This window comes from Gigantopelta aegis, chromosome 4 (assembly GCF_016097555.1).
Source record: "Gigantopelta aegis isolate Gae_Host chromosome 4, Gae_host_genome, whole genome shotgun sequence".
NCBI lineage: Eukaryota > Metazoa > Mollusca > Gastropoda > Neomphalida > Peltospiridae > Gigantopelta > Gigantopelta aegis.
The window spans coordinates 12438112-12465998 of record NC_054702.1 but is presented as its reverse complement, the minus strand read 5'-3'; the positions used below and the strand labels follow the sequence as shown (position 1 = coordinate 12465998).

General features: G+C 34.6%; 1 protein-coding gene across 1 annotated transcript in view; it reads left to right on the top strand.

The window, feature by feature from the left end:
• The window catches only part of LOC121369683 (E3 ubiquitin-protein ligase rnf213-alpha-like), a 136238-nt gene that overhangs the window by 502 nt on the left and 107849 nt on the right, over nucleotides 1-27887 (top strand). Inside the window, exons 2-14 of the mRNA XM_041494734.1 lie at nucleotides 673-798; nucleotides 1696-1831; nucleotides 3784-3985; nucleotides 4108-4348; nucleotides 7701-7844; nucleotides 10780-10888; nucleotides 11267-11432; nucleotides 13989-14157; nucleotides 15697-15737; nucleotides 15951-16043; nucleotides 17281-17478; nucleotides 24999-25127; nucleotides 26751-26871. Of these exons, the coding sequence (XP_041350668.1) occupies nucleotides 673-798; nucleotides 1696-1831; nucleotides 3784-3985; nucleotides 4108-4348; nucleotides 7701-7844; nucleotides 10780-10888; nucleotides 11267-11432; nucleotides 13989-14157; nucleotides 15697-15737; nucleotides 15951-16043; nucleotides 17281-17478; nucleotides 24999-25127; nucleotides 26751-26871 (1875 nt within the window). The remainder of the gene's footprint in view (nucleotides 1-672; nucleotides 799-1695; nucleotides 1832-3783; nucleotides 3986-4107; nucleotides 4349-7700; nucleotides 7845-10779; nucleotides 10889-11266; nucleotides 11433-13988; nucleotides 14158-15696; nucleotides 15738-15950; nucleotides 16044-17280; nucleotides 17479-24998; nucleotides 25128-26750; nucleotides 26872-27887) is intronic.

Below are 27887 nucleotides of genomic sequence, written 5' to 3'. Positions count from 1 at the left end.
TTTTCACTACTCTGAGGCAGTGTGGACATCAAGATTTCTCAACGAATCTCGTGTTGCATGACTTGCTTAAGTCGTTGCAAAACACGGTTGAGAAGCCTTCCATTTTGCCTAAATGGAATGTTTTTCGGGTTCTGAATGCACGCAAAGGCAAGCCCTACGAGCCTTTGAAATTCGCCAGTCTTCGTCATTTGACGTGGAAAACTTTGTTTCTGGTCTCACTAGCGGCTTGCCGTCGTATTAGTGAGATTCATGCTTTTTTGCATGATTTGGTGGATTACAATACGGACGGGTCAGTTACGTTACGTACTGATCCTGTTTTCGTGGCTAAGAACCAGGTGCCAGGGGAAGTTTCCTCCGGCCATCATTCAGTGTTTATCTCGTACGCTTTCTGCGGATAATTCTGATAGACTTCTTTGTCCGGTGCGGGCTTTGAAATTCTATTTGGAGCGTACTAGAAATCTCCGGCAAAACACTAAGAGACTGTTTATCTCTTTCACGTGCCAACCGGGAGACATTACGAAGAATGCTTTGTCGAGATGGATTGCTGCAACCATCAAACTGGCATATGAGAAGGCGGGTGATCATGTTCTGCGGAATTTCTCCGTTCGACCTCATGAGATTCGGGCGATTTCTGCTTCCCTTAATTTCCATGATTCTTTGGACATTTTCAAGGTCATGAGTGCAGGATTAAGGAAAGGTCGACACACGTTTGACCGGTTTTATTGCCGTGATATGGCTGTTGGTCCAGACGGAATTCTGCGGATTCAATCAGTCATTGCAGGGCAGCAAGTCGTTTCGGTGCGCAGGGCCACGAGATGGGGGCGACCCTTATTTCGTCCGGTCGCTAGCGGCAGTCTTTCTGGGAGATAGTTCTCCACCTCATGTTTGGAGAGTGGGGGGGTGGATAATTGACTATCTGGGTCAGTTGAGTTTCTTTAACCATTACTTGGTGTGTGGGGTTCCTCACCTTGTTAACTTGGTTTACTTTTAATTGGTGTTGTAGTTCTTCAATTTAAAAGTCACTTTGACATTTTATACCTCGTATGATGTGGGTTGCTTTTTCACTGTATCATTACTTGAGATGAACACTACTGGTTGAATGGGTAAGTCCTCCTTGTTTTCTTACCTCCTCCCTTTAATGTTAAATTCTCGTGCTTTAACTGTGTTATATCACGTCTGTTATAGCATTGTTGCTGTGCTAGTACAGTAAGTTGAATAAGACTATTAGAAAAGTTGTTTCTAATTTTCATTATTATTCATACTTACCTAGTACTAGCACAACAACCGTTATCTCCCACCCGCCCCGAGGGAGGTCTTTTTTTATTCAGTCATTCTGGACTTTGAATCGATAACGAGGATATATGGTCTACCCATGTGCGTGTGTAAGTTATACATCCGGCAAGGGGAGATAATTCTGCAGTGGAGGTTATAACTCAGGGTCGTATAGCATTGTTGTTGTGCTAGTAAGTATGAATAATAATGAAAATTAGAAACAAATTTTCTAATATAAACTAATTGTAGTTAAATAATATTTTGTTTGCTATATGAATTGTTGAACAACGGGTCCTTTAAATGTCACCTTTTGTTGTCTGTAAATGGGCTATGGCCTAAAAACGGAATAAAGAATTGAATTGAATTGAATTGAATTATTAAAAGCAAAAAGCTTATTTGCTATTACATGTAATTTAATTGCAGGTCGACGTTTTTCTTAGACGAGCATTTTTCAGCTCACTGGGGAAAATCCATTGTTTGGCATATGCTGATCTCTTGCGATATGAAACTGAAGAAAAGGTAGAAAAGAAGTTTATTGACTACATAAAAGTTGCAAATGGTAAGCCTTATTTGAGCTAGTGTTTTTATTTGGGCTGGTTCAGTGATTGTATTATTCATTCATATACAGTCAAACCTGTCTTAAGCAGTGACACAAGGGAGTAGGTAAAAGTGGCCGCTGAGTACAGGTTTGCCACATATATAGTCTTTAAAACATTTGTTGTTGTTTCTTGTTTTACCATCTGTACTGCTAATCAATAGATACGTGCTTCACAGTTGACTATAAATCAACTTTTGACATGCCGTCTCCTTCAGAAATAATGCAAATGGAATTATTAAGTTAACCGTTCCCAACAAGTTTGTTTTAATTTTCCATTTAATTATTTAATTCCTACTTTATCGGTGTATGGTCATTGTAAATGAACCTACAAATGTCAAGTGTAGCCTGCCCAGTGGCAATTAGATGCATTCCAGAGTCATACTTTCTTAATTGGCCGGATTAGACAGGTGACCGCTTATTACAGGTACATTTACATTATAAATCGTTTGGGAGGGGAAAAAGTGGCCGCTTAAGGCAGGTGACCGCTGAATACAGGTGGCCGCTAGAACAGGTTTGACTGTACTTACCTTTGTTTAACAAATTAGCCAATATATTTTTCATTCTGTGGTGTTGTTAAACATTCATTCACTCAGTATTGGTAATCCTAATATTGATATAAACTATATATTTTTTAATTCATAGATGTTTATACTTTGTTTCTGCTATATTTTCATTTTGTGGAGGCCATCTCGGTAGCTAAGGAAATATTAATCTGATATTTTTTTAATATGTATACTGTATTTTTTAAAAGATTGTAGATCGAATGTCAGTAATGTGTTATTGAATATTGGTAACACAGCTACCTTAAATATTCTGACACTGGATGAGGGCTTTTGGTTGCAGTCATTATGTGCTGTTACTATATGTATTTTTGTGATTCTAGCAATAACTAAATACTTTACCTATTTTACTAACTGGTCAGTATGTATAGTAATGCAAAAATAAATTCTTGCAAGGATGAGTGATGATATTACCACTATTATTTAACTACTAGTATATCCCAGCAAGATGTTGGATATTGAAGTATACATGTTGGAGGTGATAGACTAAATTAAATATAATACTTTATTGCTTATTTAAGTGTCCTTGTTTGTTCTCTTTGATTTTAGCTAAAGATTGTGACTATACAAACAAGTCAAGACATTGAATATTGAATCTGTCCTATACCTAGCTGCTGGTCATGGCAGAGACAGGGCATAGGATGGACGTGCCTGCATCTTGATTAGATATAGGCACATTAATAGACTATTGGGATTCAGGATATTGAAGCATGTTGGAGATGACAGATTAATATTAAACAATTATTGTACTGTGATGAGACTGATATGATGTTTTATGGAGCAAAAACATATCTGTTGACAGAAGCCGAGGTCAATATTTGCTTTTTGCGCTCCATAAAACATTATATTGGTCTCGTCACAGTGCCATTATTGTTTTAATACTTAAATCAATTTAATAAAAAATTATTATTCATATTATATTCAAACCGTTGAGCACTATGCAATCTAGTAAGCACCAGACTTAGTATTTTGCACTATAACATCACATACGATGTCATTATCTGTCAGAAGCTACAACTTCCAAATTATGTTGGTAAAACCAATAGTGCTTATTGGTCAATGTTAAGGGGATTGATGGGTTCGCAAAACTACAGAGTAGAGCAGTGTGATCTCAAATGGAATCTTGTAGAATATGCATGAATTAATCAAAATAGTTATTGCTTACTTTAATGTTTTCAGGATTTAATTGTTTTCAGTTGCTGTTTTCTTTGATTTTAGCTAAAGATTGTGACGACAAACCAGACAAGCCATTGAATTATTGAAGCATGTTGAAGATGATAGATTACTATAAAATATTGTTTCTATATTTGCACAAAAGTAATTGTCCTCATTTGCTGTTCTCTTTGATTTTAGCTAAAGATTGTGACTACAAACTTGTAGTTCTGTGTTCATCAGAAAATGAGTTCCGAGCTCGCCTTGTAGCAGCTCTTGATCATCATCGCTGTCAGCTGCCAATAATCAGAGTGAAGACCATCAAAGACTACCTGACAGAGAAGTTCACAGCAGTCCGTGTTGAGAAGGATATAAAATCTGCATCTTATATTGATTTCTCACAGTAAGTACATGAACATATTTTAGAAGCATTTTAATTGATGAATTCCTGAAATTTATAAGTTTATTGGTACTTCTTTGATACGGTATGCATACTTCTATAATAAAATGTTTCCATATTTGTAGATCTACAGTGCGTATTGTGAAATCCAAGAGAGCTGGCATTGGAAAGACTCTGTATAAGAAACGTAGAGTGGCAGAACTCCGAGAACTGAATCCCATGTTTAGAGATAAAGACTTGTCAGTGTCTATTCCTTTGTATGAGAAGAACGTTGTGATGTCACAGGTTGCTGACAAACTCTTGCCATGCACACTGAAACCTGGACAAATCTTTCCAAGGATTTTTCATTTGAACATTTCATATGAGGTATAAACATTGGTAATTGATAGCTATTTGTTTTAAAGCTTTTAATTTATGTTTTTGGTCAAGTGACTTATTGCAATCAGTTTTCATCCATATACGAGTAAACAGATAGTCTTCATATATGTAAAGGTGAATAAATGGTTGAACTAATTTGTTAATGTCATTAATCTTGAGTCACCCCTTTCTCCCCAGGGAGGGGATGAAGTTTACTAGAGTTATAAAGAGATATGCATTTAATCTGTTATTTCTTCAACTTCCTCTTCAAAACTACTTGATCAGTTCCAACCATATTTTCTGTGAAGATTCATTGGTAGATGGAAAAACAAATTCATGACTGATTATTCTGACCACCCAGAGGCCTGACGTACAGGGCTCCAAAAGGGTGAAATGTAGCCAATTAAAAACTTTCTTATCTCCAAACACTTGACCAGTTCCAATCAATTTTCATTAGAAGCTTCTTGACACATGCATGGAGAAACAAATTTGTTAATTTGGTAATTCTGCCACACCCAACCCCACTATAGTTATATACAAAAAGTAATTTTATGCAAGTAAAAGCATTTATGGGCAACTTGTGGATGATTTTACCTGGGATGGTTTAGCACTGTTGACAGAACTTAAAATGCAAGTAGGCAGGTGGAGCATTTTTTTGTTCCAAAAAGACATACAACAACATGTTTTGGAAAAACTTTTGTTGAAGAACAAGTTTGAAACATGAACAAAAAATTCTAATTTTACTTCAAGTTATTTAATCTGACCAGGTTGTTTTCTAAATTGTACACACAAATAGTATTTTTTTTATTATTTCAAAAACACTTACTTCTTACGTCAGACAAAATTTAAATTATTTACAAAAAAACATTTTTGTATAAGGATGGGATAGACTTGAACTATAATTTCAGTGAGCCATTACTCGGTCTGTACATTCATATTGATATTATTAATTATTGTTATTGATATATAGGCCTTCTTTTATCTCTGTTTGCTGACACCAGATTGTTTGATACTAAGCAATAAATTGAATTGAAATTGAATGGATATGTGACGCAGTGAATTTTTTAATGAAAATGATGTCAAATGTTAATGACGTTGTTTTGAATATGTATACATAAAACCAAACTAGTGCATGAAGTAATGTTCTATGTTTATTTTCCTGGGCCCACTTTCACATTGTAAGCCTAGTCTTGCTTGTAAACTTAAATCTATGACTAAAACACAATTTTTATTACTATTACAGCAAAACAAATATAGTTAAAAATAACCATATTTAAATTTTTTTTGTTCTTAAATTAAAATGCTCCATTTTCCATAATGATGTCATTTTCTTTGTGACATAGATGCCAAATACTGTAAATATTGTATAACTGCTAGTCGCAGATGTAAATAGCTTTCAATGTAAATTTACTGTTGCTATTGAAATGTTATTGTTTTGAGACTATTAATGCATACGTCAATTATGAAGTGTCGCTGTAGTATGTTCACTTATTGTTAAAAACATGGTTGGTTTATATCTAATTTGCATTTAATTTGCAAAGTTATCAAATTCCGAAAATATACGATCTGAAACATATATCACATACTTTGATGATGCTGGGTAAGCTGCCTATTATATGATAAATAAAGGTTATTACAAGAGTGTTTTGGTATTGGCAGTATATATGACATTTCTAAATAAGCTATATTGCACCTTTAAAGAGTTCAGACTTCAGCTAGGTCAGATGTAATTGTTCATTTGTCTTGGAAAGGTTTGAAGTTCTCAACCTATTCAGTCATAAGTAATTAATATAATATTAATAATAATATTTAAAAAATAATAATAGTTTTAAAAAACAAAACAAACAACACCCAATCTTGTAGCTGTTGTCACACTTGTAATTGTTCATTGCAGTTTAGTAATTGTATTTGCTCGTACCTGTTAGTCACACTTTAATTGTTCGTGACTGTTAGTCACTTCAATTGTTAGGGCTGTTTAGTTGCACATTAATTGTTCATGGCTGTATATACATTTTAATCAATCATGACTGTTTAGTCTAATTTTATTACTCATGGCTGTATAGTCACACTTTAATGATAATGATAAAAAATAATAATAAATTATATATATATAATTAAATTAAAAGAACCATCCCCAAAACTATAGTTATATACAGAAATGCATTTAAACTATAACTTCTTCAAATTTACAAGATCATTTACAACTAAATTTGGTGGGTAATGCAATTGTGAATATGGTTATTCTGAGGGTCTGAGGAGTAGGGCCTAAAAGGAGAGAAAAATAATCCAGTTTAAAAAAAAAATCTCTTCTATATGGAGGAATAAATGTCTGAATTTGGTGATTCTGACACCTTCCCTACCCCCACCCCGGGCCTAAGGGCGAGGCCCAAAAGAGGAAAATTAAGCTGCCAAAATTAAGCTGATTAAAAAATTTATTGTTTACCCACAGCAATGCTAAAAGTAGATAGTCTTCATATCTATAAAGGTCATTAGATGGTTTATCAAAGTTGTGAGTTTCATGAATGTTTGGGGATCAGGTGAAGTTTACTAGAGTTGCATAGAGAAATGCATTTAAACTGTAAAACACAAGTACGGCCATAGTTTTGTTATTTACAGTTAGTACAGTTAGAGGTAAAGTATTTTTAACCTTTTCATTTCTGAGCTGGAATGATGTCCTGGACTGAGCCTTTTGTGACATCATAATGTGTCGTTGTGGTAGTAACATTAAGGACGTTATGGCGCATGGTGTGCCTGTATCACCATGACAGGCCAAATTCACAAAACATTATAAAAAAATTTTAGCGGTTATATTTACTTCACGCAATAGCCAATGTGTATTTTTGTGCTGGGGTGTCGTTAAATGTTCATTCATTATTTCACGCAGAAAAAAATGTCACTAAGAAAGATGGATCCTGGTAAGGACAAAATAAAATGCATTTTATTTATATTGTGAAAATTAATTGTATGTATATTTTGAATATATTGTACTGTGTGTAATTATATAAATTATTTTTCAATCGTAGATTAATGTTTATTTGCAAAACTAAAACTTACAGTGTTCTGTGAATACAGCCAAAATACATGTATCACAGCTTTTCCACCTCTGGGGACAAATGACAGCATTGTTACACAAAAGACTTAGGCACTTACAGTAAGTATATTAATAGTGGTGCGCAGTGAGTCATCACTTCAATAACATAATTAAATTAACAGTAGGCTGTGCACCATCATGCTACATTATGGTTAAGATATTAGAATAGTACAGGAGGTATTTGGAATAGTCATTATTGTTTTATCCTGGTATTGACCTCAAAGTGATTCAGTATTGTATATTATAGTATTTTATTTCTTCCCATTATAGGTCCAGGAAGGTTTGGATTATCTTCTGTTCAACCTGTTGATTTTGGGGAAAGTGTCAAATGAAAGGGGACACATCTGGCTCCGCTCTGCCATGGATCTTTACTTGGTTGAAATTATTCCCATTTCAGATGTCAGAGACCACAGAGTAAGTACATTTATGTTGTGTTCAACATTAAGTTATTCATGGAAATATTATGAAATGTCTTTTTCACAAATAAGCACCTTAGATGTCGTGAATGACCGGTAATAAAAAAAAACCCGAAATGGCCAATATTGCCTATATCGGTTTAGAAAAACTCACCTCATAGTTGGTTTGGTTGTTATGAATGTATACAGTGTCCAGAAAAGTGGAGTTTCCTGTTACTCGACATCAAACTTGTTACAATTGTACTGACAAATGATGCCTCAATTAAATTCAGTATCTGATTTTATTTTGTAAGTCACAAGTTTTGTTTTATTTAAGCGCATTTACCAAATTGCTAAACTTTTTTGGCTAAGTATATATATATTAATAATTAAATTTTCTTTGCGTCTATACACTTTACGGCAATCTAATTGGTCCAGAGGTACTTACTTACACACGTGAAAGATACAAAAGCAATTTAAAAAATGTATAAGATAAATTAATGGAAAATGCTATAGCAGAGTAGACATGTATACGCATTGATTTAAAAAAAAACCCAAACAAACAAACCTCTTCGCTAATCATGAAATGAGACTCGGTCTGTGACCAAAGAAATGTAGGAAACTTCATGCCTGAAACTTACTTGTAGGCATCCTTCTACAGCTTTTGGTGAAAATTAAACAGTTCCCCCAACAGCATAAATGTTAGACACGTTCCCTTCATTCACATTAAAAAATATATAAACTAAACATGAATCGGACAATTCCTTCCAATATAACTAAATGATTTGTAAAAATGCACACAGCAACATCTAGAGGAAATGGCGTCGCTTATCAAAATTACGTTATTTACCAAATGACGTCATTTAGAAATCACCTGATTCAAATAATAATGAATAAACGTTTGCATTCTTATGCAATATAAATATCAATGAAGTTTACACAAACAATACTATAGGCATATTTAAAGCTAAACAAAATAAATTCAGTTATGTATTGTTAAAGTATGCATACAAATTTAATTATAAGATTTGACCACAATTATTTTTTGGTACATGTAAGTATAAACCGAAAAACCCCGATGTGCACACTTTTGTTTGACCTTCTATGCGGAGTCATACAGTGTTCGTACTTGTATGAACCAAAAAATAATTGCAGTCAATTCTTATATATATATATATATTTTTTTTAAACCAATATATATATATATATATATATTGGTTTTAAAAAAAAATCCCCACTTTAAGAAAAAAATCACCAGATTTATTTTTACATAACAATCAATTAAAAAAACCATGTTCTTTTGTACTTTTATATAGATTAGATCAAATACATGGCAGATATATATAAACATTTCAAGCACATTCATATCAAAACTAATATAACCATTAATAAAGGTGTTTTTTTAAATGTGTGTATCCTGGATCCTATTGGCTGTTTTTATTGTCAATTACATTCACCATCCATGGGTCCACATAAAAAGCTTTCAAACTACATATTAATGGGGGAACATTTTAAAAACAAAGAGAAATTAATGCATCCAAAAATAATTAAGGTCGGCTCTTTTTTCTAGGTAAGGTCGGGTTCCTGGAAAAATACAAATTTTATTTTTAGGCCTAAAACAAACATGTCATTCAATATTTTATATTGTATTACATAATATATGACACATTGATCTTAAAACAATAATACTATATTAGTTTATCATAAGCAGTCAATCAGGTCAATCAGACGAAGCGTACCTATCTGGGGTGGTCTGGGCTGTCGATGATTATGGTGCTGATCCTGTGTTTGGCTATCGTTGTTCGTTCATGGCGGAGAGCTTCGCTATACATAATACATTATAATTACAGACACAGTCTGGTTAACTTCAAAGAGCATTTATAATAATTGTTAATGCTGTTTCCTTTTTATAAATGTTAGTTCCTGATTTGCATTAGTGCTTTTTAATGATTTTTCTTATTTAAAATAATAAAAATAATTTTGTGGAAACAAATGTACTGAGTGCATTAAGTGCTTTATTTGTTAGTTATGTTCTGCTATGTTTATGTAAAATACATCAATGTTCATTATATCATTTACTTCCTGTTTCAAATTTGAACTCTTATATATTAATTTCAAAAACTCAGACTTTCTGAAACTCGAACTATTTCCTCGTCCCCTTCAAAATCAAGTTATTGAGGTTTCATTGTATATATATATATATATATATATATATATATATATATATATACATACACACGTATATATATATGCATATATGATCCAACATTTAATATTTGGCCCCTCCAGTTTGACCCCCTGCTTACCGACATCTTCCGATGCCTATGGAAAACACTACCGAATACAGCTGAAATATCCCAAATATGGGTGCATGAGCCAAACTTGTCACAAATAACTGATAATGGCACCCATGACAATATATTGTTTCGTTTTTAAAAACGAAGGTGGAAATGTTAACTCGGAAATCATTCCTTGAACCTAGCTCAGTCGTCGAGCGTTCGATTGATGTGCTTGCATCATAGGATCGAATCACCTCTGATTGGGGGGTTTTCTTGTCCCAACCAGTGCATTGTGGTATGTGCCATCTGTATGTGGGGAATTGCATCCCTTGCTTCTAATGGAAAAATTTAGTGGGTTTTCTTTAGACTATGTCAGAATTACCAAATGTTTGACATCCAATAGCCAATAAATAATAAATCAATGTGTTCAAGTGGTTTCATTAAACAAAAAACAATACAAAAACAGTTTTGTTTGAAAAATTTACAAAACTGTTATGAATAACTCCACATGCAGTTTACAATGGTCCTGCCTGGTAGGTAAATTTGCTGCCTACTTTTAGTACTTGCCTTGTAAAAAAGTTAATATCTAACCCTGAGTGAGTAATTATAATTTCCTCCAAATACAATGTGTGTCAAAATCAAGTAATGATATATTTTTGGTTTTGATTTTCACAGAAAACCAATGCACGGTTGATACATCCCATATTTGAAATTCTGCCACATGTGACATGTTGGTCTCCACAAGACAGTTTGCAGATCCTGACTAACACAAGTAGAACTGATGGTTGGTATCAAGCTGGGTTGTTGTTGTTTTTTCAATTCTTGTCTATACCAAATTCTATTCTTATTATTCTTTGATATTTATTTCTTTTTCCCATGCAAGAAATTAATTGGTTTCTATAACAGTTTGCAGATATAATAACAAATATGTGAACATGAAATTGCTTCTTTTAGATCATGAGTTATTATTTAATAGAGTGCATCATTCTGTTTTCACTAAACAGGTATATATGAAGTTTATTAAATGTGTAGCAGGTTTACTTTGATGACTACGGGTCAAAATTACCAAATGTTTGACATCCAATAGCCGATTATTAATAAATCAATGTGCTCTAGTGGTTCATTAAACAAAACAAACTTTAAACTTTTTTTTTCCTTTTAGATTATGAGAAGAATGACCTGCTGTTTGATGTGGAGGAGTTCCGGAGTGTCGTATATCAGCGACCGTTCCAGTATTTGTTCCGACAGGAAAGTAAAGCGAGTCTGAGTGATATCGATCCTTTGACACCACAGGGAGACCCGGCCCAGTGTCTTATCACTCTTCTCAGGTTAGATTTCACCATTCTCTTATCCACAGACTTCTCGTCCATTCCAAGTGTATCTTGTAGAACCTTTATGATAACTAGGGTTCATGTCATATATTAATCAACAGCACTGCAAACAATTCTGTGTAATCCTTTGCTGATTGTTTTGAATATAACAGTAAAATGTAAAGGTACCACACCACCATTGGTCATACATGTTGTTACCAATTGTAGCAGATTTATATAGTCTGGTTTAGGAAACATAGTTCCTTATTGAAAAAATAATACAAAATTCTGAAATATCTTTTGAATCCTAGAGTTTTGATGGGATAGTTTTAAAACTTGGTACTACATGTATAATTCTATAAAGTAACACATTTCTAAATTCATGAATTTCTCTTTAAAGTAACACCACCTAGTTTTAGTCTGTGAAAATGGATACTATGTTTGGTTAATCTACAAACCTATATACATATCTGTATAAAGATACAATCAAGTGAAACAAAAGTGTGTGATATTGGGGAAATATCCTCTAACAATAGACTAGAGCTCATCTCCATAACAATTATTTCTCAAAGGTACATGTGTTTTTATAATTATGGAAAATATAATTTGTGTTATTACAAACACCAGGATGACCTGAAAAACTTGGATGTCCAGAAATGGATAATGTATCAAAAACAGATCTAAAAGTAAAACATTAGCTGTAATGTTTAAAAACTTCTAGGACCCCCAAAATTTAATAATTGGTCTCTGGTCAGAACAATATTCCAAAATTGACAGGGGGATGCAGCTTTTCTTCTGTTTTTTTGCTGGAAAAGTATGGATTGCTCTTAAAAGGTGGGGTTTTTTTCCTCTTCATCTGCATTGATTCCTCCACATTGAACATGGTGCCCCCTCATTTGCCTTGATACCCTAAATGCTTTCCTTCACATTTTCCATATCGCAAATGATAGTTTGTTCTGGAAATATAGTTTTGTCATTCAGAATTACAAAAAATTATATCCATCAGTAATAGCTAGCTGAAAATAAGATACTGTTGTGCAAAATAGTAACCAGGGCCCATGCTTATAAAACTTAAAGTTGCCATGATGTTAAAAGTCTGTACTTTATTAAAGTCTAGACTTTAAGGTTTATAAACACGGGGCCAGATATGTCCAAATAATTGTGGAAAATGCATACCTTAAAACAATTTAAATGGCCACATTGAAATTTCTTAGGTACATTTGTTTCAGACCACATGAGTTTTTTCACTGTCCATTTTCACTGAGTTATCAATGTTTTGCTATTTTTTATATTTATTTGTGATAATTGGTACCAAATATAATCTTTGCACATTCAAGTTGAAAATATTATAAGTGTATGTGCTATGACTTGGCATAAACAATGGTTCATCAAGTATTGTTGACTAAAAATATAAAGGCATCCTTGTCCTCTGCTGCTAATGATCTGAACAGATCAGGCCCTTTTAAGGGCCCCTATGGGAAACCTAGAGAGACATCCCAACAACAATTAGGTCCCACTAACAAGCTACTCTCGGCATACTAAGTTCAAAAATATATATAGCTCCCCCGTTTCAGTTTGGCAGACTGGTCAAAAACGCACCAAATTCATTCAAATTGTGCACTATTCCTACAGGACATTCCAAATTCCATAGCACCACCCCCCCCCCCCCCCCCTTTGCCTGTTAACGATTCCGGTTGGGCTGTAGGTGCTCTGTCCCTCCTCCTACCCATCACAACCCTTTCCTGTCCTGGACAGAGGAGCCGGCCAAGGCCGGTACTTGTGCCCATGACAGCTGTGTGCAAAAATGGCTTGCTCAGAATGTGCATATTAAGCCCTATGACCTGACCTGACTTGACACTAATAAAGCTGGTCTAATCCACGGAACTAACTAAAGATCACCGCTAGTAGGAGAGTATAGTAGGTGGTTGGTTACAAGTGCCACTGCCAGAAGTAACTACAGAACACTGAAGTGGTTAGACAAGCCCACAGCTGATTGAAATGGCAGGTGTGTAGCACGGATAGCCATAAGAGACAAGTACATGTCATGGTTGGAGAGACAAAGACTGGGATGTGGAGGTGGGCAGCAGAAGAAGTTGAAAGATACGAGGAGTTGCCAGATCAGGAAGAAATGAGATGGAATTCACATGAGAGAAAGGAAAGGGGGCAGTGGGATAAAAAAAAATATATATAGTTTATAGAATCTACCAAAAAAGCAGTCAGTCATTTGTCAATGTCGAGATGCAATTCAAATGCATCCGGTTGGTCACCCTGATTATATTTTCCAGTAATATAACTTTATAAATAGTAGTAAACCAATTATTTTTTTGTTATTTTTTATAAGCATTTAATTCAAGGTACAATCATAACAAAAATTAATAATTAGTCATATGCAAATATTTTTGGTATCATTGGCAACTTTGAGACTGCCTTTTTAATTCTCAGTTTTCACTTGATGATATTTAAAGATTATCCCCTTACATTTATTTTTTCTTTCTTGTTATAATATAACCGTAAATATATTTTAGAGAAAAAAGTGTGCATAATACACAGGAAATACTATATTTTATTTTTTAGACACTGTGGGGTACCAGACCCCTCGTGGGCAGAGCTCCATCACTTTGTGTGGTTCCTGAACACTCAGCTGTGTGACTTTGAGAGATCAGTTTTCTGCTCTCCAGAAATCCAAGATGATCTTCCCGGCTTCTCACTGTTTGTTCTCAAATTTCTCATCCAGATGTCACGGGTGAGGAAATGAAGGTTGAAAGACCTGCAGATATTTCCTGAATTTCAGATTTGATCACTACCCCAAAACTCTTCTTGTCTTTGTTGGTTGATAAAAAGCTGACAGCTACTGTAACTCCATTCATTTTAAGAGCCTGCAAAAGTATCCAGATTTTTGTGTGGTTATTTTAACAATATAATATGTACACCATCCACATGTAAGAGAAAATCTGATTAATTAAGCTGTCTCATATATGTTCAAAAATCTTTTATGGAACATGTCCAAGTAGAAACAAAAAATAAAATGTTGCACATATATTTTTTGAATAATGGAACTCATTTGAATTAGAAACATCATCTGTAACCAATATAAACAAATTTCACAGTAATGTTTTTAAATTGGCAACTTTTGTTTCAGTGATTATCTAGTACGAAAACTAACATCATTAAACAAATGCATGCTTTGTCACTTGTAAATGAGTACATAATATTTATTTACACGTGAATGGGAACACACACACACCCCCTAAAAAACACACTTTATTAGCAAATATTTTTATTAAACTTGGAGCCAGTGTTTTTTTTATGTAGGTACTTTGCTAAATTTATAGTATTTCATCATGTTGTTGGGCGAACTTTCTTGGGAACGAAATGTTAAAAGTCTGTCTACCATTCTGCATTATGCAGAACTCTTGGGGTGCCAGTGTAAAGACAAAATGGTGGGAAAATAACTAGGAATGTTTTGTTTTAACAATATTTATAGTTCAGTTAATGAAATGAAATTACATTGCTAGGTATAATGCCATCAATGGGTGACAGATTACTGGTTGCCAAATATTATTTTGTGAAATGTTGCCTGTGAACGCAAATAGAAAGGTGTGACTTGTAGATCTCTTTCTTTTGTTTTCATACAATTGCAGTCTTATATTGTTTCTTTCATACTAATTCATGTACCTGTATGATCATCAAACCTTACAGGCAAATACAACTTGGGATATTAGGGTGTCACTTAATATTACTAGGTCACCCAGAACCACTTTTCATAGTTCTACCGGTAGATAACTAATCTATCACAGATAATGTCTAGATTCTGAACATCATAGGAAAGTCTTCTTCAGCCTTTGAAGAAGTCAAGACAGGGTTTTTTTTCTTCAGAAATAAACATTACATACTGTAAGAAAACACTTTGTCTGTCAATATAAATGTGTCATCATTGTACCTGACACCCAATAGACGATGTATTTTTGATGCTGGGGTGTTATTAAACATCTATTCTATTCTATTCATGGTACCTACATATATGTTACAAAACTGTTCCTTTCTAGTAAAGAAAAATAGCTCATATTAATCAGACATCACCTTCTGCAATGGATGAATTGTTGGTCCAAAACAAACTGTCCATTGGATACATTTCATATAATTATCATACAATCATACACGTAACACAATCATTAATGTGTGTGCATTTCTTTCAAACGTCTGAAAGGGCATTTCATGTATGTGTTATCTTCCAAGATCAGTTCATGACACTTAATTTCTTCTCTGTTTATGTCTCCTTCAGGACTTTGCCACTCGGTCTCTGAACATGAGTGAGGAAACTCCTATTGGAGATGCAGAACGAATGAAACTCAAGGAAGGTCTAATACAACATGAAGAACTAATGGAACTTGAGGTGGAACAAGTGGAACGAGAAGATGAACCAGTGGAATCTGAAGATGAACCAGAGGAATCCGAAGATGAACCAGAGGAATCCGAAGATGAATCAAAGACATCCGAAGATGAATCAAAGAAATCCGAAGATGAACCAGAGGAATTTGAAGATGAACCAGAGGACTTAGAGGATGAACCAGTGGAACATGAAGAAGATGTTTTATCTCAGTTTCAGATGAGACGAACCTGGGAAAGCAGGTTTGTTATTTGATAAAGGCAATATAAGTGTTACTTTCCGATGGCAACAACGTCATATTTGGCGTTTAGTTCCAACTTTAAGTTTTCACATTAAGTTCATTTCTCAAAAAGTAAAGTCCTAGACCAATGAAACTTGATTTATAGTTGCACTTTTGTATGTTCATCTTGGTGCATGTTACAAAACATTTTTTAAATTTATTTATTATTAAATACTTGGCATTTAATTCAATGTTAAGATTTTATTTTTAAAGTTAAAACAGTTTGTTTTCATTAATAATACCACTAGAGCACATAGATTTATTAAGCATCAGCTACTGGATATGAAACTTTTTATTATTCTTATATGTAGTCTTAGAGGAAAGTAACAAGAGGTCTTTTATATGCATTTCCCCCCACAAGCAGTCAGCTTTGATGTACCAGGGGCCTGAGGGAACGAGTTTTTAAAAATATTTCATAAATACCAATTCTTCGCTCAAGAGAAGTAGATTTGTGAATTTGGTCATTCGGGCACCACACCCCACCAGAAATGCTATACCGAATAATTTTCATATATGTAAATATCATTATAGTTTTAAAATGTTTTTTGTAAATAATTTCAGTTTTGTCTGTCGTAAGAAGAAAGCAGTTGGCTCAAAAATAAATAATTTGTAGTAAATTACATAGCATGAAACAAGGTGTTTCCTGTGGAACGGACTATAGATGATTTATCAAATTGTGAATTTCATTAATGTTGGGTGATCTGTTAGTGGCTGGGGAGGGATGAAGTATGTATACTAGAGTTTTATAGAGAAATGCATTTAAACTGTAATTTCTCACAACCACTTGACCATTTCCAACAAACTTTGGTGGGGAGCTTCCTTGACCTAAGAAGAAACAAAATTATGAATTTGGTAGTTCTGATCGCCCAGGAAACTAGACTGTTTGCCAAGCACTGGTAGGTGGGGTCAATAATTTACTCAGGTGACCATTTATAGTCCCATGTGCCTCTAGGGATTTTTTTCCTTCAAGTATGGAGCTAAGCAACTATGAGCACATTTAATCAAGTAAGTTTACTTGTAAGGTTGGTGAGACATTTAATTCAGTGAAATTATTGTAATGTTAAAGATTGATGATTTGCCATCTATTATAAGTTTATATATGTCATATTTCTTGCAGTTTAACAGCTTCATTTTCTATCGTAATCCAAAGTAATTCCTGTGTTTTGTCAAAATAATTAAAAGAATATATGCATTTGCAGCCCACATCCATACATATTTTTCAATCCTGATGGGCAAACAATGACATTCTTGGGGTTCAACATCAATAGACATACTGGAGATCTCATAGATCAGCAAACAGGGAAGGTGTTAGAGCGACGAATAATGCCACGGAATCTTCAGACTTGTCTTCATAGCAACAAAGTCCCTCTGAATGAAAACTTTGATCAGCTACAAAGGTTTGTAAAGCAGATACTATACAGTTTATACATTATCTATTGATGTTTTGTTAATCACTTTAAAATGGAAAAAATTAGTTTGAGATGTATAATAAATAGGTATTATATACAATATCGAATTTCATTTTGTTAACACCTTTATTGAAATGGTTGTGTTTAGATATTAAAATGCATTTGATAAAAATCTTGTAGAGACTGTTGTATTAGAGACCTGGGCCCCGTTCCATAAACGAATTGTAGCTAAAGTTAACTAGCTGTAGTGATTTAAGGTGAGTTTTACAGCCGTTCCACAAAGCAACCTTACGGTAGTCGTAAGTGCCCCTTTAATTATTAATAGATTAGTTAAATAATAAATTGTTTACCGACTTTTCGGAACATGTTGGATGTATTCATTGGTATGGGACAACCATGAAGTAACTTTGTCAATTTATTCGGTAAGCAATAATTACCGAAATGCATAAGATATGAGTTATCTCCCTTATTTTCGTGTGAAGGTCATTAGGCCTAGACTGTTTTTCATTGATCACAGTTTCATAAAAGGTATTTGGTATATATTAGATCCATTTTTACACAAAGAGTTAGTATCCTTCTTAGAAAATTATTAAATCATCATCTAACTGCCATGTGACAGCTACGGTAATGGCTTACATCTGCCTCGTACCAATTGTAAATTTTCAATGTAATTTACGACGATAGTAAGCTACGCCGCGTCTTGGAACGGGCTGACGATCGTAGAAAAAATTTAAGGTCTTGATGGTAGGTATTTACGACAATAGTAGGGCTAAGATCGCTTCGTGGAATGGGGCCCAGTACACTATTGCTGCCTCTCAACCACATCTTCAATAATGCATGGTTTTATAACTAATATTTCAATGTCTTAAAATAAGCATGTATATTATGAATAAGTCAAATATTGTTTTATACATGAAGTATTAAGTTTGTTAATATGAGTTGTACAATCCATGTCAGGGTCTCAGTCATAAAAAAAAATAGATTGAGAGTTCATGTTCTTACAGCTAAAAATATTGAGGATCCGCTACAAATGTAAAGAGTCCATTATGAATTTTGAAGTCCATATTTACAGAAGTTACGAGAATTGTATATCAATTGACAATGAAAAAATAACTGCATTTAAAATCAAATAAGTTCATGTATACAAGACCTCAGCATAAATAATACTGTGGCTATTAAATAGGTATCAAACATAGGTAAGTATATGCATGAATGAAGCGTTAAATGAATGAATGATATTAAAAACTAACAAATGCATCACTCACCCCACCCCCAAAAAACCCGCACTTTGTTAGTAAAAATTGTATCATAGTTTAAAGTCTTATAGAATTATACTGCCATCCATGCACAAATGGGCAATAGTAAAAAATAAAACAGGAACTAAGTTTTTTATGTAGGTCATTGTTGTTAAATTTTTGTTATTTCATCATATAATGTCCTTCAAAAATAATTTGTTGCAGTTTTTGAAATTGGAATTAAATGTACCCGGTAATGCTTTGAAAATAACCTATACTCTTCAAAAAAAAGTAGGGGAACTCTAATAAGAATTTACAATTGCCAAAATGTTAAGGTATATTAGCTGTGGGGGATGGTTATATGATAAAAGTGAATTAATTGGGCAAACATTACAACTGGTTGTTCACTATTACAGTAGGTTTTATGACCATCAAAGATCTTGAAGAAAGATTGGGGTCAGAAGTGAAATTTGAAAGTTGACGTTTTTTATCAGTAAATCGCAAATTCAAACAATAAAAATTACTAAAAACAAAACACTAACAACTTTGTGATTAACAGAATGAAAAAAGATTGACAGAAATAATGTTCCACAGTGACTAATGGACCTTCCTGGAAATTGTCAAAATTGAGAATGATACCGCAAGCACGTGTACAGGGCAACTGCGTGATGCACGTGCAAACTATGGAATGTGTTTCGGTGTGTTGATAAACAAACCTGAACTTCTTAACTAGGATGTCTGTGGTCAAAACGTATGTTCGGTCTAATAGTTGATATTAACATTAATATTTCAGGTTCCCCTACTTTTTTTGAAGAGTGTAAATAATACATTTAAAGGCACACAAACATTAATGGTGACGTGCATCCTTAAAAGACTAGTCACCTTTTGCATGATTATACCTGCACTGCATGTGTTAGAGTAACAACAGTTTGGGCAACAGCGGTTAGAGAAAAATGGCAGGAAAAGTGTTGGACATCGGTAGGTATGTTCATGACAGGAATGGGGCATAGATTACTGGTGGCCAAACATACAGTGGTATGTGAAAGGAAATCAAATGTAGTGACTTGTAGTTTTAAAAAAAAAAAAAATTTGCTCAAACAGTGTACTTATTTGGTGGAAATTCATTTGCAAGAAAGGATTTTGTTTAGTATTGTATTCCAGATGTTTTGGTAAGCTTCCTTGGCACATGGAGAATCAAATTTGGTGATTGTGATCCCCAGCACCCAAAAAGGGAAAATTAAGCCATTACTAGAAAGTGGTTTCCAATCCCTGTTAGTGGGCGGTAGATCAAATCATCTCCATGTCTGCAGATATTGGAGTCTACATTTATGTCTGAGGCTGAACACAGGAAGTGCTGGAACCTACATGCTAGTAGAATGTTTGCAGCCTCAATTGGTCCAAGGTGTCTTCTTTTTGGCTTCCACTGTACAGCCTAACTAATGCACTTTCCCCAGCTGTACTGTAGCAATCTCTTCAGCTATAGACAATTTATAAAGTTACATCTGCGACTAGAAGTTACATTTGCTGCTTATGAAAAGATACCCTTTCCATGTTTATGACAAAAATGAGTGAAAATTTATATCTAAATCTTTGTAGATCATTTAATGTACATGTATGTGTAATCTGACTCATGAATGGAAACATTATAAGAATAAAAGTGAAGTATTATTAATTAATATAATATCTGTGTTATATACTTAGCCATTCATTTATTAAAGCAAGCACATTAATTACATTTATTTTTATTTGAATTAGTGCCTCAAAATGGTGAAAATGCCCGACATCTAGACCATGCCTTGCCAAATTTGTAGGGAAAGCATGTATTACTCGATTGCGCTGTCTGTCTGAGATCGATCCCCGTCAGTGGCCCATTGGGCTATTTCTTGTTCCAGCCAGTGCACCACGACTGGTATATCAACGGCCGTGGTATGTATTACCCTGTCTGTGGGATGGTGCATATAAAAGAACCCTTGCTGCTAATTGAAAAGAGTAGCCCATGAAGTGGTGACTGCGGGTTTCCTCTATCAATATCTGTTTGGTCCTTAACCATATGTCTGACGCCATATAACTGTAAATAAAATGTGTTGAGTGTGTCGTTAAATAAAACATTTCTTTTTTTTATATATGTAAAGGGCGGAATGTAGCCCAGTGGTCAATATATGGTTTATCTAATTTGTGAATTTCATAATGTTGGGTCCTCCATTTGTCCCTAGGGAGGGGTTGTGTTTTTGTTTACAAGCAGTTATATAGAGTAATGCATTTAAACTGTTAATTCTTGAACTTCTCCAAAAGCACTTAAGCAATTCCAACCAAATTGTGGGAAGCTTCCTTGATATGTGGAAAACCACATTTGTGAATTTGGTCATTCTGACACCCCCATCTCCAGGAACCTGACGAGTGGGGCCCAAAAGAGGTACATTAAACCAATTTCTTAAAAATCTTCTCAAACTATATTGTACTTGACCAATTCCAACCAAATGTTGTTGCAAACTTCCTTGGCACACAGAGAATCATCAAATTTATGAGTTTACTCATTTTGACAGGAAAACACATACCATGGCCTTTGACCAGTAGTGGTGCACTGGTTGGAACGAGAGAAAAAATAGTTGTATGGATCTACCGAGATAGTTCGATCCTGTGACGCAAGCACCTCAAGTGAGCACTCAACCAACTGACCTAAATCCTGTCCCTGGTATACAAAAATGCATTAAACTATAATTTCTTCACAACTACTACACCATTTCCAACTAAATTTGGTGGGAATTTAAGCTTCCTTGATTAGTGGAGAATTTGGTCATTCTCAACACACATCACCCCCCAAAAATGGGTATTGTGCATGCCATGCGTCTGGTAGATGGAGTAAACAGTTTACTCAGGTGACCATTGTTGATTTTTTATGATTATCACTTCATTCATGTGTACTAAGTTCCCTTTGGTTGACATACAATAGCCGATGTATTATTTGTGCTGTGGTGTCATTAAACATTCATTCATTCATTCATTCATTCATTCATTCATTCATTCATTTAGTGTCAAAGGTTGGTGGCCAAGTGACAAAAATACCATGAACTGAATAAACTTGCTTTTATTGCTTTCAACCTGAACCAGTATTTACCAGCATATATAAAAATTATACTTTTGAGATATTTGCTGGGTGTAAGGTAGGAATGGGGAAAAATAAAATTGTCAATCAGTCCCATGTGGAGATGGGGTGAGAAAGGAATAATAATAATAATAATAATAATATATGTAAAATGTACATACATGTGTATGTATAAACTGACATTTAAATGGTGATATTTGCCAAATAGTGTCAAAAATAGTAATCAGGGTAGCGTTTGTATGTTTTTATCTTGAATCATGAATGTGTGAAGTGAAGATAAACATCAAAACATGAAAGGAAACAAATGTGTGATCACATCAGCGAAAAAAAGTATATAATTCTGTATATTTAACATAATTCAATAACTAATTTTAAAAAGTAATAAAAGTGATGAATTTTAACTCCAATATATATATATATATATATATATATATATATATATATATATATAAAGTACAAGTATTCAGTACTGTGTCCTGAAAATTAATAATAGATGACACCGTTGAAGCAGTTGACAGCTTGAGCTAACCCGTGTTTTGACTAAATGATCAATAAGGTCACTAATTGGATCAATTTTACCTTTACTGGCTCTAGTTATAACCGGTGTAGCTATTCTGCTCATCACCACAACAAAAAAGGTTGAAACCATTTTTTATTTTTAAGTCTTTCATAATTATTGGATATATATACTCTTCAAAAGAAGAAACGCAAAACCACATTGTCGTAACATTTGGAGAATTGATTTAATTATTGAATGGTGAGTCCGATAATTACCAAATGTTGCAGGATTGTTCACAGTTCACTCTAGTCCATTGTGAGTAAGTGATAGGACACACCACCAAGGTCAAGGTCATCTGGAGTCAATACCGGGTGTGGCCTCCGCGTGTGTTGACAACTGCCTGGCACCGCCTGCCCATTGAAGCAACCAGAGTACGGATGACGTCCCGGGGGATGGTGGCCCACTCGGCCTGCAAGGCTGCTGCCAGCTCGGGCAGGGTCTGGGGCTGTGGTTGTCGCTGTCGGAGGCGTCGGTCCAACTCGTCCCATAGATGCTCAGTTGGGTTCAAATCCGGTGATATCGATGGCCAAGGAAGGACATTAATGTTGTTGTTCTGTAGGAAAGCCGTTGTGAGACGTGCTGTGTGAGGCCTGGCGTTGTCATGTTGGAACACTGCGTTGGCGTTGGCCATAACTGGAACGATGTGTGGCCGGAGGATCTGGTCAATGTAGCCCTGTGCATTCAGGTTGCCCTGCACGTGGACCAGGTCAGTTCTGCCAGTGTGTGAGATGGCTGCCCACACCATGACACTACCCCCGCCGAATCTGTCCACTTCCTGCACGCAGTTTGCCGCATAACGTTCACCACGACGCCTATACACGCGACATCTTCCATCATGACGTCGGAGCAGAAATCGGGACTCGTCACTGAACCACACCTGTCTCCATCGCAGTTGAGGCCATTGTCGATGAATCTGGCACCACTGCAGTCGGAGTCGACGGTGTTGTGGTGTTAAGATGACACCTCGAACTGGACGTCTGGCACGAATTCCTACCTCACGTAGGCGGTTCCGTACGGTCTGGTTGGATATCCTGCGCAAACCTGGTATTGCTGCGGCTGTGGAGGTGGCAGTAGTCAATCGTTCCCGAAGGTGGCGTTCCTGCCCGGGGGTAGTGACCCGTGGTCGACCGGATCTAGGGAGGTCACGTGTTGATCCATGTTGCTGGTAACGGTCCCACAGTCTGGAGATGGTGCTTGGGGACACATGGAATGCCCTGGCAACGGCCGTTCTGGATTCGCCTGCGTCTAGTCGGCCGATGGCATTGTTTCTCTGCGGTTCACTGAGACGTGGCATGTCCTGGATTGTCAACTGTCGGCCAGATACAGAGGCCAGGCAAGCGAACACCCTGCACTTTTATACTGTCGGTGTTCATGTTGCATGTGCAGACAACGCACGTGCAGTGGTGACATGGTTTGCACGTGGCTGCGTTTTTGCGAATATTCACATTTTGAAACTTTATTTTACAGTAGCTGCGTTTTATCGAATGTAACCATGGGAATGTGTTTGGGACATGCAATGACCTTATATTCACAAAGCATGAACCGGTAGGAAACATAAAATCGGAGTTATAACCCATTTGTACCCTTTTGCGTTTCTTTTTTTGAAGAGTATATATATATATTGAACTGTCAATGATAAATACATTTATATATTTTAAAAATATATTTTATGCTATTTCAAAGCAGTTTTTATTTCACATTTGTCCTCTTGCTAATAACGTCAGAATCGAACACTCGACCCGATAGGGCTCCATACACAGGTGTTGATTGCAATGACACTTTCACCGTGACAGGACAAAGATTGTAACCCGTTGCAAAAACTGGGTCCCTTGTTTTAATTGGAGTGTAATACCTTGATAGCTTCCTACCAAGAATGGTGTTATTGTTAACAGATGTTTAATCTCATGTTGGCTCGATGACTTTGACAAATGTGGCAGTGGACTGATACAACTGTAGGTCCACTTCAGTGACCGGTTATACATGTATATCCTTAAGGCAGACTTTAAAATCACAGATGTCTGAAAGATCAGCCATATTGACTACTTTTTTTATTATTATTAATCATGTACAAGAAAATACTGTTGTCTGGACAGGTTCAATTGAAAAGCAGCACAAGTGGTATATTCACAATTTCTATTACTGGTGAAACGAAACAACTGTGGGGAACACAACTGACCAATTGTTTTTTAATTTGGGACTGGTGCAAGTCTTTTGAGAATTAAATTGCACATCAGTTGATTGATGTAGACAAATAAACATGATCAGAAATACTGTGCCAATAAATGGATAGGAATTTGTTCCAATAATAGAAACAGACTGGTGCATCAGACCGTCAACATTGACAAAAGTGGAACCGGCAAACATGTTTAAAAATAATAATTTCAATCTCAAAGATCACAAATCGGTCCCACCACTGGTGTAACTTTAAGGATCAAAATTAAAAATGAATATGCTAAAATTAAAGAATAATAATAATTGATACAAGAAGAAGTGTTGATAATTTAACTAAGGTTTTACCAAATGTTGCACTTGATATTTCTAACAAATTATATAAGTTTAGAATATATAATTTGATACTTGTATTTATTGTTGATTTGTTTTTTACTACCAGGATGGAACGTTTAGAGAAGCTCTACAGTGTGATGGCTCCAGGATTTGACTATTACTATGACCCAGATCCAACATACGAATTGACTACAGACAATGTCAAAAAAATTCTGGCTATCTACATGAGATTCAGGTACATTGAGATATTTAAACTCATATTTGTTTTAGGGAAACAATACCTTGTAAATGCAGAGGTGGTGTTCAGTTAAATTTTATTTTCAGTTGAATTGTACATCTGCATTTTACTTTCTTCTTGAGCAACAAGACGTTTGGTCTTCATTTTTTTGTATTTTAGGTAAAATTATATCTGTTTTTATATTCAATGTTTCAAGCATTCTTTATTATCATGCAACCATGGTTCCTGTGACCCGATAACCCCTACATGATAATTCGAAGTGTTATTATGTCACTGCCTGATAACACCTCTGTTGCTATCATGCTAGAAAATGAATTCAGCACCTAACAGTGGTTTAGCAGGTTAGTAAATGAGTTCTGCGCATGACGGATGTTTACTCAATTTTCAGGTAGGTAATTTTATGTGTTTTACATAATATTTTCAAACAGTCATTTACAACAATAATTCTTGAACTGCATAAATAAATTTAACATTTACACTTCCTGTAACATCAAATTACCTCTTATTTTTCAATTCTCCATTCTTCCTCCCATTAGGAAAGAGCCAGCATTTTTAAATAAACATTTTAAAACAAAAGAGCACATAGTTTTTGCAAAGAATGTTGATCTTCACGTCACACATAAACTTGCGTTTATTTTCACAGAAAAAGATACAAACATTGTAATGTAATATAATCAAAGTATTTTATTTGTTTGGCTGGCTATTCCATTCCCAAGATGCTTTCGAGCACCTGCTATTATCCGGTAGTAGGTTCTACACAATAATACTAATAGTTTTTATACCACTTTTGACTGACAAAAATATAGCTTAAAACGGGTTGCATGATAAAAAAAAATATCAGGTTACTATGTTTTGATATCATTGGCTTGGTTCTATAATGATGTAACAGTGATCTAAACCTTGCCAAATAACCACACTATCAAAATGTAGTAATCTAATATTCTATATTTATCGCTTAATGTACTTTCTTGTTGAGCAGCATTACAACAGTAGAATTTTGGTCTTGACTTTTTTCTATTTTAGGTAAAAAAGAAACCTCTTTTGATTTTCAATGTTTCAAACATTCCTTATTATCACTTAATGTACTTTAAAAAATATAATTTTGTAAAAGGATATATGTGAAAACCCCAACACATATTGTTTTATAGTACCCCTGAATGTTTAAGTATATTGATGAAGGTATTACTTTGAAATAAAGCTGTTATTGATAAAACAAAATGTTCAAAGCATCAATCTCAAGTATACATGTATATATTTATTTATTACAAGCCATTTATTATAAACCATTCAGTCTGTGGTGCATCAATCATTCTTCATATTATTTTGATGCATGTGTTAAATTAAATGTACTAAATTAATTTGACATTAATGATCAAAGTTTAGGATGTCTTTTTCAATGTTCACTAAATTATTATTTTTTTTTAAAAGAGGTGACAGACTTAATTATTATTATAATATGACTTTGCACATACAGATTTCTTGATGGCAAAAACATGTTTGTTAAAACTGTTTTTGTATTTTGCATTAGAAAACTATTTTAAGACGGGAAGGCCAAGTTGTACCTCTGACATTAAATTTAAACTGTACAAGATTTTTATTTTAAAAATTTAATATTTTCAGATGTAACATCCCTGTGTTAATCATGGGTGAAACAGGATGTGGGAAAACTAGACTGGTCAAGTTCCTGTGTTCCCTTCAGTGTCCTCCTGGAATTGAGGTTGAAAACATGGTCATCATGAAGGTAATGTTATTGACAGTCATATTCTTTCACCACTTGATAGATTGTATATCTTAATAATTAGTTTACCTAGATAAACCTTGTTTGAGCCTCTGCAATAGCCAGGCCCGTGGGGGGGGGGAGGCAGGGGGGCCTGGGCCCCCCATTAATTTTGGGTGTATAACCGTTACATCTCGACTGAATGTAAAAATTGTAGCGAGACTAACGGATCGAGATTAATGGCGAGAGTTACAGTAACAGGCAAATAACTTTTGAATCATGCCCCTGGACCCCCCAAATAACTCGTGCCTTCGGTGCTCATTCAGTTCCCCCCCCCCCCCAATAATGTCCACCATGCTACGGGCCTGATAGCTTTATTTTGCCATGTAATGTTTTGAAATTGAGATGAAATGTTTAGAAATAAAAAAAATTCATCTTTGAGTGCAGCTTACTTAACTTTTGTTAAAACATAAATACATGTAGCAATACTTCTACAGTTGAAATGAATCACTTCATTGTCTGCCAGATTCATTGGAAATAAAAAGTTAAAAATACTAATTTGTTGGTTGGTTAATTGATTAATTAAGTAAGGAAGTTAACTCTCTAAGTTAAGCTAGGACAAATAAAAATAATTAATTATAGTTATTTGCCTTACTTTAAAAATTGATAAAAATTGATTTTTATTTCTAGTGGATCTGACATACTAAAATCTTTTTCTTTATTTTAATTTAAATAATGTATTGCTTTACTTTTATTTCATAACAAAGTATTTCTAAATTGTTATTCTTTTTTTACCGAGTTAGGATAAATTGAAGTTAAATTGACACACAGTATTAAGTGCTTAAATTTGATTGTAGTGGCAAAATGGGAACAAATCTTGCCTGCAGTTTATTAGTAATGAATTTATTTCATATTTATTCCATCATTTTTAATCATAATAATTGGTATTAAATATATTGTTTCCATTTATTAGCAGCAGCTCGTTTTAAAAAGCATCATACTTGACTTGCTTCATAACACAATTTTGTGATTTCTTTATA